A 16,652-nucleotide genomic window follows, 5' to 3' on the forward strand; every position below is an offset into this window, starting at 1 on the left:
CGCTTCCGCTTCTTTCAGTAGTTCAATTCCTTGGAATTGCTATTCTGCTTGTCTCAGAGGCTGGATCAGAGTCTCGCAAATGTTTAGCTAGCCTTTTCATTAAGGCAGGGAAGTGGTCCACTCAGGACTGGGTCTTTCCCTGCTACATGTGCTGGTCGACTTCTTCTGGAGCTTCTGGAAAGCTTTGCACTCGTCAGGCTCATATGGGCTCCAAGGGCTCAGTAGCCCCCAGTGCACACAGCCAGCCCAGGGGTTTCCCAGCTGGGCAGCTGCCTGAGGGGTTAGCTGGTTGATCTTGTGTCTTTTGACGTGTCTTCCTCCCCTCCCCCCCAACCGGTCATGGTGGATGGCTGCTCCTCCCTGAGCCTGGTCCTGCTGGAGTTTTTTCTTCACACTGTCATAAAGTGCTTGCTCATAAGGCGTTGTCTGATTGTTCGGGTTTTCTCTACTACTGTAGGATCTTTACCTTACAATATAAAGTGCCTTGAGGCAACTGTTGTTATTATTTGGCACTATATCACTAAAATTGAACTAAAATTGAAATTAATATTAACAGGAGAGTAAAATGACTGAGGCGAAATTAAATGAATGTCATCAAGCAGCGTCTCGAGTGTGTCCTGAATTTCGATAGGATCATTTGCTGCACGTGATAAAATTAGCACCATCAAAACTGCACGTTGTTGTTGTTTTAATTATAATCCTAACGAGATCCTAATGAGAATCGATAACAGAGAATCGATTAGGAGTCAAATTGATAAGTGATATCTATAATGGAATCGGAATCGATTCCCATCCCTAACATTTTTAAAAATACCTGCCAAAAGTCACCACATTCCACACACGAACTCTACTTAACACGCAGCTAACAAACAGAGACACACACATACACACACAACATCTCCATACATGTTACCTGGCAGTCTGGAAGTGTGTGAGCAAGAACAATCCCTACGTGGCCCTGAGAAAGAGCACAAAGAATAAAAATATGAAAATGCATGAAAAGAAAACAGCACACATCAAAGAGGGCATCGACAGAGTTATGATTAGTGTCGCCCTTTATAGCCCTGACCCATGCTGCGCGACTGCTCCAAGCCTGCATTTTCATTAGCACAATTACCAGTCTGCTTGTGCGCACCGGCCAGCAACAAAAGGCGTTTAAAAAGGGAAGAAAAACACGAGGGAGTGAGGGCTGGTTCCTTTCAGCTGGTCCCTAATGGAGCATCTATCGAATGCAGCCGTGGTCAGGTATAGTGATAAATATGCATGCTGAGCCGGACTGATGGATGAATACTCGTACCGTTCCGCTGCAGAAATCCACGATGGTGTATCCTGGCCTGGCGAGCTCTGTAACCATGGCAACCAAGTTATTCAGCTGTTGCATCTTCCTGACTGCACGGATATTTGACATTTTCCCTGCAAAAAACCAAAAACCAAAACACTCATTTCATTTGAGCATAAAGTGGGAAAAAAAATCGACTTTAACAGCAAATTCATCCAAAAAAAACCCCAAAAAACAATTAAGGGATTTTTTTGTTTTTACGCTCCTGGAGACGACAGCTATCAAACATGAATTACATTTTGTAAGGATTACAAAAGCCTTCTTTATAGCTTAGTTGATCTGAGTCAACATTAGCCGTTTACAATAAACACAAGACTTTCGAATAAAGCACATTTTTCATTATTGTAATGTCGTCTTTCTTTCTGCTGTCAGGGAACAAACAGGCTTTTCCCGCAACTGCTCAAATTATGATTTACAGCCAGCTATTTCAGGTAATGGTTATAGCACACAGATGAAAAGGCCTCCACTCTCTCATCAGCATGTTTCTGGCCAACAGGGACCGTGAACAATCTTTCAACATCATAAAAAGCGGACCTTCCAGCCAAAATCAAATGTCCCCTCGTTGGTGGCAGAGTTTTCTGCTGCTGTGCGAGCAGTATGTACCTCATTAACTCAAAGCGCACTGCAGTCTCCTGCATCTTCCGTTTTCCAGCACGTCACGTTGGCAGTGAGCCGTTGACATGCTGTGAGGACACCATCTCTGGTCCATAAATCTAGAGTGATGAGTGTTTCATTTACCCCTGAGTCACACCCTCATAATCAGATGACTGGTATTTCAAAATAAAAATACTCCTATACTCATATCTAGCTCACGTTGCTTCATATACAATAACAGGAGAGGAGAGACGGTCGGAAAAAAAAAATTCATTCTGCCACAAATGGGAAATTTCACAAAGGAGCCATTCAGCCTCTCGCACTGGCTGTTACTGAGCTGATCACAGTTATAGGGAGAGCACAATACATTAAGTGAATACAGAGAAACATCGGCAGGATACTGAGAAGACTGCTCTTCGTTTGGATGGGTAATTTACACGGCTACAGATATTTCTATATATGCACAGCTCAACTCCAAAAAGGCCTTAAAATAGAAGGTTTCTGAAGGCTGTGAACAGAACTAGATTTTAATTTTAAATTAACATGCAAAGCATGATAAGATTTGACGGTGCAGGAATGGATGTCTGGGACGTCACTAGGTATGCCAGGGATACAAAAATGCAGTGCAGATTAGCCGTGTGTAATGTTTGATGTGAAAGATGCAGGACACGGAAGCTTTAAAACATCACTAGCTTATCTTTACCGATAAAGCTGATAAGACAAGCTTGGCCCACTTTGACAGACCTTTCCATTAATCCGACAGCCCGTGTGCTTCAAGTCTGAAGACGCACTTCACTTAGCACTTCACTTTCCCACAAAAGTCTTGATGGAAATCTCACCAGGTCAGACCTAGTACTGGTTTCAACACGATACGAGTGTGACTGCATACAGTCACGTTAACTCTCAGGCTCTCACCAATTTACGACTGTGCATGCCTCTTGTGCATGTTTGTGAGGTGCTCTGCTCACTAGAGAATCCCCTTAACAGCAATAACATGAACACACTGGCATTTTATCTTATCAACTCTGTTTCTAATTTGCAATAAGATTAAGGCATTAACCTATGATGCCTCTCTCGCTACCTCTCTGAGCCTGTGAGGGACGTGCAAAGGTGGCGTTTAGCACAGACACAGAGAAAAAACTCTGCTTTTACCATGACCATGGCACGCCAAAGGTTTGGTTACACTTCCCTTGAGTTTACAAGGCAATTCTCATTGCCAAGTGTAAAATCATGTCAGCCAGTGGCTCTCTCCATTACTATTTTTATGTCTGAATGAAGAACTAAAAAATATAAATCAAAAAGTCTCCAAAGTGTCAATGAAAGAAGGCCTGAAAGCAAAATTCTGCAAACATGAAGCAATATTCACATTCACTAGCAGAGAGAAGAACTGCAGACTCTGATTATATGCACGTGTTTATCTCTACTACAAGGGCATCGTTTACCCACTAAAATAATAATTAGCTGTTGACATGAAAACATGAATTATTATTATCACACTCGTGGCTACGAGTTTTGTCAGAAAGGGTGTTTACGATTGAATCTTGTGTTTTGCTAAATATCCAGAGTCCAAAATGTTCAATGTGAAATTTCAGTAGCTGTTGATGTAGTTGCAGTAGCATAAATCAAAGGTAATTTAAAGACTTTGTACTCAACACATCCTCAAAGTTGTTAATGCTGCATGAGAAATCCATCAGAAAACAATAAAATATACCTGGAGTGCAAAAGGTTTGTGTGTTCCTTCTAAAAAACAATTTTATAGACTTAAAGTTAAGTCATCTCATAGTTACGTGTCTAACTCAAAAGCTACAAAGGAGTTAGAACTGGACTGACACAGGATTTTCAAGATTGATTACAATTTGGTGATTTAAAAAAACAACAACAACAACAATATTTCGATATATTGGACAATTTCTTTTCAGACACACAAAACATGCTATATGTATTTAAATGCTTGTTTACAGTCTGCCTGACTCTGCTTGCACTGGTTATTACTTTCCAAACATGTGTTTCCAGCAGAGATGCTGCAGAGTGGTGGCCAAACTATAAACTATGCAACAAAAACACCCATAACACGTCGAGTCAAGGAGTTTATTGAACTCCTCTATATATACCAAAGTATTCTAGAGTCAAATGTGAGGACTGGCAGTCCTGAAATGCATCAATAATCCCACTCACAGCAGCAAATCTACAAAAGAATGGCTGAAAAAGAAAACAATCAATGTCAAAAGTCAAAGTTTAGACCTCAGTCTGACTGGAATGCTGTGGTGGGACCTTAAGAGAGCTGCACATAAACAAATGCCCACAAATCTCAATGTGCTGAAGCAACACTTTGAGACTCTCACACTCTCACTGTGAGTCTGATAAAGTCTAAAAACCATTACTTCAAGTTATTGCTGCTAAAGATGGTTCTACAAGCCACTAAATCAAGGGGTGTACTTAATTTTTTACACACTGCTTCTGCTTTTTTTTGCTTTGGTTTGTGTTTTATAAATAATCACAATGTATCTCGGGGTGTATTTACCACATTTTAAGGCATTTTTTTTATTATATCCTGATATGTAACCCTGTAGAATAGAAAACAGTGTATTTTTCATTTGACCTTTCTTCAACATATACATTTATTAATACATACATTCTCATTTAATCAAACATCTGATGTTTAATGACAACAAAAGGTTTCAGATTCTGATTTAAAGCTCTACCTGTAACAACCATCTTATATTGAATACAGAGGCTTATTTATCAAACAGGAGGGTTGAGGTTGGGCCCTCTGCTTGAATGAATAGTTTCACAAGTACATCACGACATGATGCCAGGGTTGCTAGCTAAGGAATAATAACATAAAGGGTAGTGAATACAACCACTGTGCCCGAATAAAGCTTGGTCAAATAAAATATAGCAATTGTGACACAGGAGCCTCAAAGGTCTTATCCAAGCCCTAACTTACAAAAGAAAACCAATCACAAACCATGTAATTCACACAAAGCTCACTCTGAGAAGGGCCCATCTACAGAGATTTTTTTTCTTCTCCACTTTTCCCTCCCTCATGCATCCCAACTAGATGTTCTGTCCCTCAGTCACTTTACTTATAAAGTGAAACCAGCTGGAGCAATCACAAGTATGACAGAAACTGCCTGCAACTACCATCTAGCTCAGCCCAAATGATCCACTAGCAAGCAGAGCAGTTTGACAGGTACACATTAACTCAACTCTCCTCTATCATTACTAACCCAACATTTCAGCCATTAGTTAGGCACTGTCCTTTACAGCATTATGCCAAGTAATTAGAAAACCATGCATAAATTATCTTTTATGAGTAGAAGACTGACAGCAAGGACTGAATCTATTCACCTGAAACCATGTTACAGGAAATTAGAGTTTTAAAAAAAAGAAGCTTGGCGAAAACGCTGAAACATGGATTCATTCATTCATTCATCCTTGGCTTGTTGTAGACAAACAATTATCAAATTGACAGACATTCGTTAAGAATGCCATGTTTTCTTAAAACAAGAAGAAAAACACATCATAACTGATCGGGTATAACTTTATGGCCTGATATTGTGTTGGTCTCCCTTTTGCTGCCGAAACAGTCCTGACCCATTGAGGCATGGACTCCACTAGACCGCTGAAGGCGTATCTGGCACCAAGATTTCAGACACAGCTTCCTTAAGTTCCCATGGATCAGACTTTTTTGTCCAGCGCATCCCACAGATGCTCAGTTGGACTGAGATCTGGGGAAGTCACACCTCAAACTCGTCAAACCATTCCTGAAACAAGAGGCCACAGCCTTCAAGGAATACTGGTCCCATGAAAGGGTGTACATGGTCCGCAACAATGCTGAGGTAGGTCCATGTCAAAGTATCATCCACATGGATGGTAGGAACTAAGGTTTCCCAGCAGAATATTGCTCAAAGCATCAAAACTGCCTCAGCTGGCTAGCCTTCTTCCTATAGTTCATCATGGTAAGCAATGGTAAGCAATGCACACGCACCCGGCCATCAACGTGAAATAAAAGAAAACATGATTCATTTGACCAGACCACCTCCTTCCATTGCTCTGTGGTTCAGTTCTGATGCTCACCTACTCATTGTTGGTGCTTTCAGGAGTTGACAGGGATGAACATGGGCACCCTGGCACGTCTGTGGCTATGCAGGTCCATATGCAACAAAGTGTGATGCGCTGTGTATTCTGACACTTTTCTATCAGAACCAGCATGAACCTTTTTGGCAGTTTGAGCTACGGCAGCTCGTCTTGACCACACAGGCCAGCGTTTGCTTCACTAACAGATGTCAAGGTGAAGTCATAAACAGTGTCATAATGCCTGATTGATGTCTAAAATCAGTATAATCGGGCAAAACATAAATGCAAGTTTAATTGATGGATTTAGAATCACTCTGCTATCCATAGCTTACACACTGTATATATGCTTAAATACAATGTAAGACCAAAACAATATTTTTGGATTTTCTGCTTTGCCTGACTGCATGGGAGAAAATATTTATTCATTGGTTATACTACACAACCACAATCCCAGTCTCCGGTTGAGAAACGTAATTACTTCTTTGTTCCGGATTATGTTTCCTTGACCTCTCAGTATATTCTGCTGACATGTTCCTTTGGTTGGAATTTGATGGGGTTCAGGTGTTTTCTTCTCAAAGAGTTTTGTGTTTAACCTCCTTCCGCAGGCGAATGTGAGCCGAAAGCAAGCACAGTGATGTTGGCGGAGGTTATGAACAGGTGCACGGACGCCATCCCACCCAGATAACTCCAGGCACAAAGCCAGAGATGACAAACCCAGTAAGAGGCTTGGTATCACAGAAACAAGTTTTCTGTTTTCGTAGGAGGCTGACTCTGCTTTGACATCTCCCAAAGCTCAGAGAGGAGAAAACATGCTGTGGCAGCATCACTGGAGGGAGACACAGGATCCATTAATGTGTGTGTCCTCTGCTGCTAAAAGGTGCCTAGCACTTCTGCTGCTGGCACTGAGCCCCGATCTACCGCCTTTTTCCCCTGATGCTGCAGAACTGCCTTCCTTATCAGGGAGGTGCATCACACAGATTAGAATGTAAACACATTTCTGTGGCACACGGGACCTCTGTATTCTGCAGGATCCAACTACCATCTCTAAGAGGACATGCTGGTTTAAAAAGCAAATATAAGCAGGGGCTGGTTTGAGATTTAAAGTTGAGATTATTTAATGTTTGACTTCAATATTTTACATTTTTGGATTCCATGTTTATTTGGAGAAATTGCTAACTCTATTTACTGCCAGAGTGGCAAAAATGTAAGAGAAAGTTCTCTTTGGAAAACAAAAAAAATTCTCCAACCCTTTTTTATTTTCCAGAGTCTGATTTGCATTTTAATTTAGGACAGTGCATTTGTGTGCCCGGAAATACCCATGCTTGCTATCAACTGTTAAAAGTACCACCTTTTACATAGAGATCCTGCTCCATTTAATCCCTAATAGCATTAGGATAGAAAGTTTCCATATGTTCATGTAACGTGCACATGCCAGAGTAACTCAGCCTCAGAAGTGTACCAAAACCTACAGGAGATATCTGCTGGATGATGCTATTTGTTCTGCTGCTATAGAGGAAATGAATTTCCAAGAGTGGAGCATGTCTGCAACCGTGTTCTCTGACAGAGTAATCCATTTACAACCACGAAATATGAAGTCACAGGATGTCATGTGAAAAGATGGCGGGCCAGAAAAGCGACACTTAAAAAAAAAAAAAAAAACTTCCAGAGAAACTCATTATGTGAGTCACATATGGACAGCTTTCCATGGCATGCAAGCATATGGCTAAAAAGAACCATAAAGAATAGAATACTGAATTTTGTATGTCTTTAATATTGTGGCAGTGAATGTACATTTAGATATTGTTGCAATAAATATAAATATTTATCTAAGCATACTAAATTATGTAAATATAAATCTCTGTGTGGGTTCAGTGTTTTTCATTTTTAAAATAGTCTTTATCTGACAGAGGTGCTGCAAAGTGCAGAACCATTTTAGAGTCATTATCTCCATTTAGGCTTATGTATAATAATGCTTTGACAATATGATTTGGGGCAGCTGTATCTAATAAAAGGATAAGAATTTTTTTTAAAAAATATACAGGAACAAATGTTATAATATTGACTGTAAATGGTGTTCAATGGTCTGAGACAAGTAACCTATGTGTCAGTATACATATAAAGTAAATAAAACACTGGTTTACTCTTTGACATGGTAACAATGGAAGGAAACTTAAATACTGCATTCAGTTAAAATATATGTTGTATATTTTTCATACCATACAGTCTACTGGAAGGAAACAAACACAGAAAAGTACAGACAAACAAAGGAGAGACTTTATGATGGTCACCAGGGTGAAAAGAGAAATGCACATATTGATTTTGAAATAAGAAAGGCTGGAGTTTGAAGAGGGAACTGTTGCATTCAACTGAATACATGTTTGCATAACTATAAATCGAATAATGAAGTCATATCCAAGTACTGATATAGTTATATAACTATTGATATAAGCACAGGGAGACCCAAAGTTCATAAGTGTTTGGGAAAATGAAATGGCAACAGTGTGGTGGATCATCTTCACAACCTGACTTCAGCAGTTCTTCTGAACGCGCTGTGAACGCCTGGATCCGGCTTAAGTAGCCATGAATACGCCGCGTGTCACTTGATCAGTTTGATTGCGGAAGTTGTGCAAAGAAACAATAGCAATGTTTTCTTGCCTTGGCAGCTGCTCACAACAGTGTGTGTGTGTGTGTGTCATAAAAACAAGTGAACAGATCTTGTGGGAGTTGGAAATGCCAAAACTGAAGAATCATTAAAAAAAACAAAACCCTAATATGAAACCTTAACCTGTAAACACAAAGTCCTGCAGTTCAGCCTGTCATAACTGCTGAATAAAATATTCAATTCTTTCACTGTCTAGGCCAAAAATGCTCTATAAATAATAATAACAATAAAAAGGTCTGTGCGCCTTATACCAGTGAAAGACTGGCTGATGTAACCACAGCTCCTGTTGCATTGCTGGGTGACAGAAAACAAGCTATATTGTAGGCACGATATGGGACTAGAAGAGTGTGACTTGCACACATAGACCCAAATAAAGAGTGCTTTTTGACCACTTAATAAATGAACTGTCTGGAGCTCAGTCACTAAAGTAAAAATGGATTAGAAAGACTCTGACAAATGCCTGCCAGGATATGAAAGGCATAAAAGCACATGGGGTAAGAAAAACATGTCCTGTATGTACTTTTTTCAAAACCACATCAGTGATGACTTTATGATCATAGTAATTAAAATTCAATGTCTACTTGAAATGGCCATTCCACTGCAACTAATGAAAATACACCAAATATTTTGTTCATGTAAGGCATTTGTCACTTAGCTAATTAAAACTCTAATTTTTACAAAGCTAATTACACATTTGCCATTTGCCTGTCAGCAAACACCCTCCCTTTAAAAGGGAAATATTTCATCATGTTGTAATGTCTTAACAACGCTGAGGCACCAAGCAGGTCCCCCTTAAAGCACAAGCTAAGTCTTTGTTAACTTGTTCTTTTTTGGCGCAGTTTGCTGACATGTGCACTTGTAGCTGCCGTTCATTGCGATCTATAATTATGACATAAGAAGGAGACTGGTGAGGAAGGTGGAAAACCTTTGCACAAATACGGATTCTCTCTCCAGTGTTAGATTTGCATGCCTAATATTCATTTCTGTGGAGTTAAAGGGACATTCAACATATTTTCATTCTGTCAGGAACCCAATGTTTCTGTATATGGCAGGTAGAATTGTTAGCTTGTCAACTTCTTTTCCCTAATTCAAAAGCTGAACATATTGTTGGCATTTATAAGTTTACGCACTGGTGCATTTGGCCATATGTTCATCATTATGGAAATCTGCAAGCTAATGAATGAGGAAATGAGCTCTGGCATGTCTTTGCAGCGTGTTGAATGCTGGTTATTAATGACAGGCAAGAAATCCAAATTCAGCCAACAGTGTAATTATCATGCCATATATTCACACGTATCCTTTAGAAGGGCAAGGAGACTGGAGACTATAATGGGAGACATTGAAGTTAAAGGTGGAGGTGGACAGGTTTGCCAGTCATTGTGTAAATAATATGGGGGAAATCCTGAAAGCTTTAACAACACATGCCAAGAGGTTTGAGGTTTGAAGCTATGAGGAGAAACGTTGAGCAGTAAAGATATAAAATCTTACTGACGATCACGACACTGAAAGCTTCAATTGTTGTCAAGCTGTCAGAGAAAAAATATCCTGGCATCACTCAGAGATTTTTCAGTGCATCTGTATAAGACTGTAGTGACAAGAAAAACAAAAGGTAATGAAAACAAAAACGAGGAAAAAACTTCTCATTGTGCATCCTTAAGCGGCGCTGGAATGTCTATCAAAACATGACCTAGCTGTACGCGTAGCTGTAGGCGAGAGGTTGGAAAAATTATGGAACTCCTTTTGTCCCTCCAACAGGTCGTGACACATTCCCAGTTTGTGTGCAATGCCTTGCTTCAATATGAGCGTTCAACCAGAGATAACAAATGTGTTTCCTGAAATACACCAGCTATCATCTGAAATTATGTTGGAACCATTTATTAATAAATTACAACTGAAAAATTAGTAATTGGCAAAAATGTATCAATTCCAATCTATTGTTTTCCTTTTTCCTTAGCAATAAAAAAAAATCACTGTCTCTGTAGAAACAATTTAGATCTAATGTAGGATTTCCAACAGAGTGTTTATATCAGGCTCATTAAAAATGCAGAGCATAAAAACACTGCTCAAACCCATTTTAACTCAGACACCTGTCATTATCAAATCACAAACTCACTTGGCAACACCTGTTTTGTGATGTCTTGTTCTATGATGTCAACACAAGTGAGGTTATATTCAGGAATATTCAAGGACCAAAAGAGAAAAGTAAACAATCTTAAAAAATGGCCATCAGGCATGTGAACTCTTTGCAGTCCTGTGAATAACTAAGTAAATCCTTGCTGCTTCCATACAAGTTAAAAGGGTGACAGCCAAAAAGTGTCTTCTCTCCACAATGAACTCGGCAGCACAGCTTAAGCTTACAAAGTTGCATCTTAACAATCCACAAGACTTCTAGACAGATGAGACCAAGTGGGACTGTTTGGCCATAATGCACAGCACTACATGTGGCACAAATTAAACACAGCACCAGAGCACAAACACTTCATACCACCAGTACATGTGTCTAGACTTTGCTTTGCTACAGTTACTTCCACATCAATCTAAGACTTTTTTAATTACACATACTGTTCTTTTTATGCCATAACTGGGATGAAAACGGACCCTAAGTCTGCTTTATAAATGAGGCGCCTGTAAAATTAAGTGGGCTGCATATGGGGTTAGGTGATCTGTTCTCCTCCCATGAGACTCAGAGTAACCCGCACCACTGCAGCCGGTGTCATCCATTTGTTATAGTGGTGCTATCCACCCTCCATAACCAATGCTGTGTGTTAAATAATGTTATAACATTTTTTGAGTTTTTGTATCCCCACAGTTTTACTAACTTGCTCAATCAGCTTTTGTATATATAAAATAGCTTATCTCCAGTCTTCACCATGTTCAGCCCACACACAATACAATCTCTTGCTGACAATCACCCATGCCAAATTAAACAAAAATGAGTGGAGATAAACTAGTATCTCTACAAATTATTATTCCAATTTAAAATCAAAGCCTCAGATAAAAAAAATAGCCTTCTTCTGTTTTCTTTAACTTCAAAAAAGGGCAAGGTGCATCAGGAACGCAGAACTGAAACTACAGTGAGGCAGATTAAATTGACCGAATTACATTTATCCAATAGTAAAATATTGATTTCATAAGACAGGAAAACACGAAAAGTTTGCCTTTATTGGCAAACTGTCGGCAATCACTCGGACCATCTCTGACACCACTCCAGCTGCAATAAGAAACTAAACTATCCTGTAGTGATTTGTAGGTAATTTCAGCCTTCTGAAATTGTTCGCTGGGCTTGACATCACTTCCATTCACATCAAAGAAAGTGTGTTTTGAATATTGATATTTTGAAAGTATACATAGTGCTTATTCTCAAAGATTTCTGGATGGTTAAAGAGAGACAAAAGCAACACCATGACAAGCTTAGCTACTGTATCATTTCAGCACTTATCGAGATAGCATTGAATATCTTAGCCATCATTATAACAATGTGACATTTTAATAATGGCACGTCAAAGAAGACAGATCAATAACTCTCCTTTCGGCTCCCATTGATTGCATAGTCTAAATGTTGGCTTGCAGTCGGTCTCCTGGGCACCGTTCGCTGCCCTGTTTAAAGTGGATGTGGCAGGGGAAAAAAATACTCCTACATTCTTTTGCTTTAAAACTCGGATCGTTCATAATCGATCCATCCTGTATTAGCCACAAGCACATTGTTGCAGAAGATTCAATGACCACAGAGCTGTAATCTGGACCAGCACATTCACAGCTCAGAGAAACAAATAACCTGAGGCCATCCAAAGGCTGACACGCTGGTAAACTATCTTCACAAGGAACACACCGTTTGTGTACTTGAAATGTGTTTTTTATATATATTTTTACCACAGAAAATCAATCTGTCCTATTTCATGAGGTACTGGAACCCAAAGAAGGTCACATGTTATGAGTTTTTCAAGGAAAGAAAGCACTACATTAAACTTCTGTAGATTAAAGAAGTTTGAGAGCTGTGTAAATGAGAATAGAACAATGTAATTAAGTGAAGACGATTGAAATGCTTGTATTTAATTGAAAACTTTAGTAAACAGAATGGTTAAAAAACAATTATGGGAATTTTGACTTTGAAAGTAGGAATCTTTTGTTTAAAAAATAGCTTAGTATCAGTAACAGCATCTAACACTATACATCATTACAATATTGCAAACAATATAGAAACACATTTAAATGAAATGTAATAAAATGATTGCGTTCTTCAAAACTGCACTTTCAAGACGTGAGAAAAATAGATGAAATAAAAAACACTTTTTTAACATTTCTTCAGGCTACAAAGAGCTACAAGTATGTTAAGTCTAGAAAATGCTTAATTTCACCTGTTCTTTCTGTTATGGCTCCTCAAAGTCTTCCTCCACAGTTGTACGTTTAAACTAAGCAGTTTGTTTTTATTCAGCGCACACTCTCAGCACTCTACACTCTGCCAGAGCTGTCAAAGTCAGGGAGTATATGGCATAAAGCTGGCATCGTTGGGGGGCTGTGTCAATGTCTTTTGGCCTGCAACCTTTGTAAAATCTTCCAGCCAGAATGGCTTTTAGCCCTAGTTTTGCAGTGCTAACTCAAGTATAAATAAAGGCTAGTTGGACACCAGCCAACTGGTGTCCCTTCTGCTCTCTGTGTCCTTACAGAAATATTGGGTTGTCAAAGCCAGGGCCCCTCTGAATAGAGAAATACAGGGATTCTCCTTTTTGACTATGTAACCTTATTATTGTCACTGCAGAAACACACTCCTGGAGCTTAAAAGCAAGATTTAAACAACAAATACTCTGTTTTGATGGAATAAAAATCATTGCTCCTTTAGTTTTCTTTGGCTCTCTAGCTCACATTTTAATTAAGTGATAGAAAGCAGACACTTTGTCTCAATATTTATCTGTGTCCTCGTTATATCCACAAATGTGTTGGCGCTACACAGACATTCCTATTTAGGAATGTGGGACAAGAATCAAGGGATTACAGACTGGCCACAAACACCACACGTGCCCTTTGGATAATTAGAGGAGGATTTACGAGTCATTATTCTGTCTTACGGAGCTGTCTGCATACTAAAGACACAAATCGTGCGAACACTGATGTTAAACTCAGTCTCTCACCTCTTCTCACAAAATCCAATCCAAAAATAGCCTGATACATATTAGTATAGATAAAAGAATCTACAGTTATCAAAATATCAAGGTAGGTGGCTCCTGCAGCCTAGATGATATATGTTTATTGTAAAAAGATCTGCAGACACAGAAACAGACAAAACACGTGCATAAAAGACGATTCTCGCCTTTATCAGTGTAATCCTACACCATGAGGGTCTAAAATACACAAGGGAAAACACAACTAACAACAAGGTGTTGAACAAAAGCAACCGCATGCCAAAGTCTATACACAACCTTGCTTTGAGCCAAATTAGATGTGGGCAATGGGGGAGGTCCCTCCTATATAAAGAGCACATTTTATGGTACTCACTAAAACCAAATATGACACATCATCTATTATAGTTCAATCGATACAGAACTGAATAAAAAGGTTTGAGCTTTTCTTTGAGCCCGTGCTTACAAAGACAGAAATTCCAGTGAGGTGACACATAATGATGGGAACAGCAAAATGCTTTAATTTTGCTGACAGCAAAATGCTTTAATTTTGCTGTCAGGAGTTTGTGAAAATAAAGTTGAAAACATGTCCTTTGTGTAAAAGCAATGCTTATGACCTGAAATTATAGAGGCTCTGGCCAGAAACAAAAGGAAGGTAGGAAGCGAAAAGGGAGAAACATGGAAAAAGAAAAACAGACAGAAGGAGAGAGCGTGCATACTGCAAAATATGCCAGCTCACATAGTAAATCAGAGAGACAGATGCATGCCATATTTAAGAATGAAGTATCAAGCTGCAGATTTCAGCTCTCCATTGCTAATTTAAGTTACTCAATTAGTTCAAGACTGCTATGGAAAATATTAGTAATCAATTAACCATTCATTTTTGGAGGCTCTGCTTTCCACACATAACCCACAATAAAGGTAACCGGATTAGCATCTCCTCGTTTCCACTTGTAATAATAAATTAACACAGTGGAATGCAACATTTTATAATAATATGTGAAATGTTTGTAGTGGATGTACATTTTGAGTCATAGGAACCCATCAAAACATCCTCATAAGGTGGTAAAGTATTTAAGCGTTGCTCATTTTGTTATGATTCAGTGTTTTAATGTGGAATCAATTCTTTCTCACCCCTTATTAATCAATACACAACACTTAATCATGGCAAATCAAATAAAGACTGTAAGGAGTGCTTAGCTAATTTGTTAAAAATTAAAAAGACTGAAAACATCCCATGCCATGAAGAAGAAAAGAACATTTTTACTGAACTGAACGTGCACAAGAACATGTTGACCTCCATTATTCTTCAAGAGAAAAACTTCTCCTAGATCTGCACCACCTGCCAAGCTGACTAATTTGGGACGAAAGACTTTGATCACGCAGGTAACCAGATGGTCGATTGGCCAAACAGAAGCCATTTCTCCCAAAAAAAGATCATGACAGTCCACTGGGAGGTTGCCAAAAAATAGCTTCCAGACTACGAGAAACTAAATCTTTTTCTCAGAGCAATGCCACAGTTTAAAATAAATGGCTGTCACATCATGCTGTGGGAATGTTTTTCTTTGACAGTGTCTGGGAGCCTTACAAGGACAAAAGGAAAGCAGGATGCAGAAAAATATCGAGCAATCCTTTGACAAAACCTTTTCTAAAGTAGAAAGGATCTCAAAAGTCACAAAAGAAACCGTTGCTTCTGGAAACCTCTGGACCTAAAACCAGATGAATATCTCTGGAGCGACCTGAACGTGTCTGTGGACCAACACCAATGGTAAAAACTTCCAAACTGATATGTAACAGTTTTGACTTTGTCTTTGTGTACACTGGACGAGCTCTTCACCTTATCTACATCTTATCTATCTTACTCTAGCTACATATAGATCAGTCGGGCACAGGGTTTGCCCAACGGGTCTATATGAGTTTTATGGATTTAGAGAATTCATATGACTGTATAACTTCATGGTGTCCTGTGAGGAGTTCTTCAAGATTATTATGGATTATTGTTACAGACTATTCTGGTTTTTGGCTTTATTGGCTTTTTTTTCTTGGTTATGTCTTAACCAGCTTGAACATGGTCGGTCTTGCAATCAACAGCTAGAATAAAAATTAGCACCTCCAAATGGATGAAAAGGATGGCTTGTCCAATAGGGCTGGAGACAAGGTGCGGTCTCAGAGGAGTTCCAGTAGCTTGGGGTCTTGTTTGCAAGTGGGGGAAGAGAAGAGGGGGAGACTGACAGGAATGTCCAACCATAGGGGTAAAAAAAATAAAATAAAATAGATGGACTGTTAAAATTTGAAATAAAAACAAAAAGGGGGGAAATTTCTAGTCAAACCATTTCCAAACTGTTAACAAAAATTATAAAAATATCCACATAAGAGTGGATGAACATGACTGCAGTCTCTAGAAAAGAATATTAAGAATAAAAGAATATAATTACTTAAATAAATTGAATATATGGCTTCTGATTATTTTGTATGATAACAAATATGACTTCTGAATATTGGAGAAAAACAACTACTAAAGTAAAAAGTCCAAATATTTTAGACTGCATAAAAAATGATTTAATCATTTAATTACACTATAATGTCTACAATGGAAAAATATAGTGGTAACTAAAGGAAAAAATAGTTTTTACCACATACAATAGTCTAAACTATGCTCCAAAGGGATGCCCTGCAGAGACAAGATTGCGCAGGCTGAACACACTAATCACTAATTAATTACGAGTGTAGTGAAACTGCGTTAGAAACATGTAATCCAAAACTCATTGAAAACTAGCTGAGGGTAAGGCAAATTGTCTTCCTCCTCAATACCCACACTGCAATCCCTCACCAGAGATTATTGAACAAAACAAAACTGGGGAGA

At 38.9% G+C, this 16,652-nt stretch overlaps 1 protein-coding gene across 1 annotated transcript in view; it reads right to left on the reverse strand.

The window, feature by feature from the left end:
• gstcd (glutathione S-transferase, C-terminal domain containing) overlaps window positions 1-16,652 on the reverse strand; it is a 61,374-nt gene that overhangs the window by 25,818 nt on the left and 18,904 nt on the right. The window contains exons 6-7 of the mRNA XM_063475254.1: window positions 1,298-1,413; window positions 914-958 (exon numbers count right to left, since the gene is read on the reverse strand). Of these exons, the coding sequence (XP_063331324.1) occupies window positions 914-958; window positions 1,298-1,413 (161 nt within the window). The remainder of the gene's footprint in view (window positions 1-913; window positions 959-1,297; window positions 1,414-16,652) is intronic.

This window comes from Pelmatolapia mariae, linkage group LG6 (genome assembly GCF_036321145.2).
Source record: "Pelmatolapia mariae isolate MD_Pm_ZW linkage group LG6, Pm_UMD_F_2, whole genome shotgun sequence".
NCBI lineage: Eukaryota > Metazoa > Chordata > Actinopteri > Cichliformes > Cichlidae > Pelmatolapia > Pelmatolapia mariae.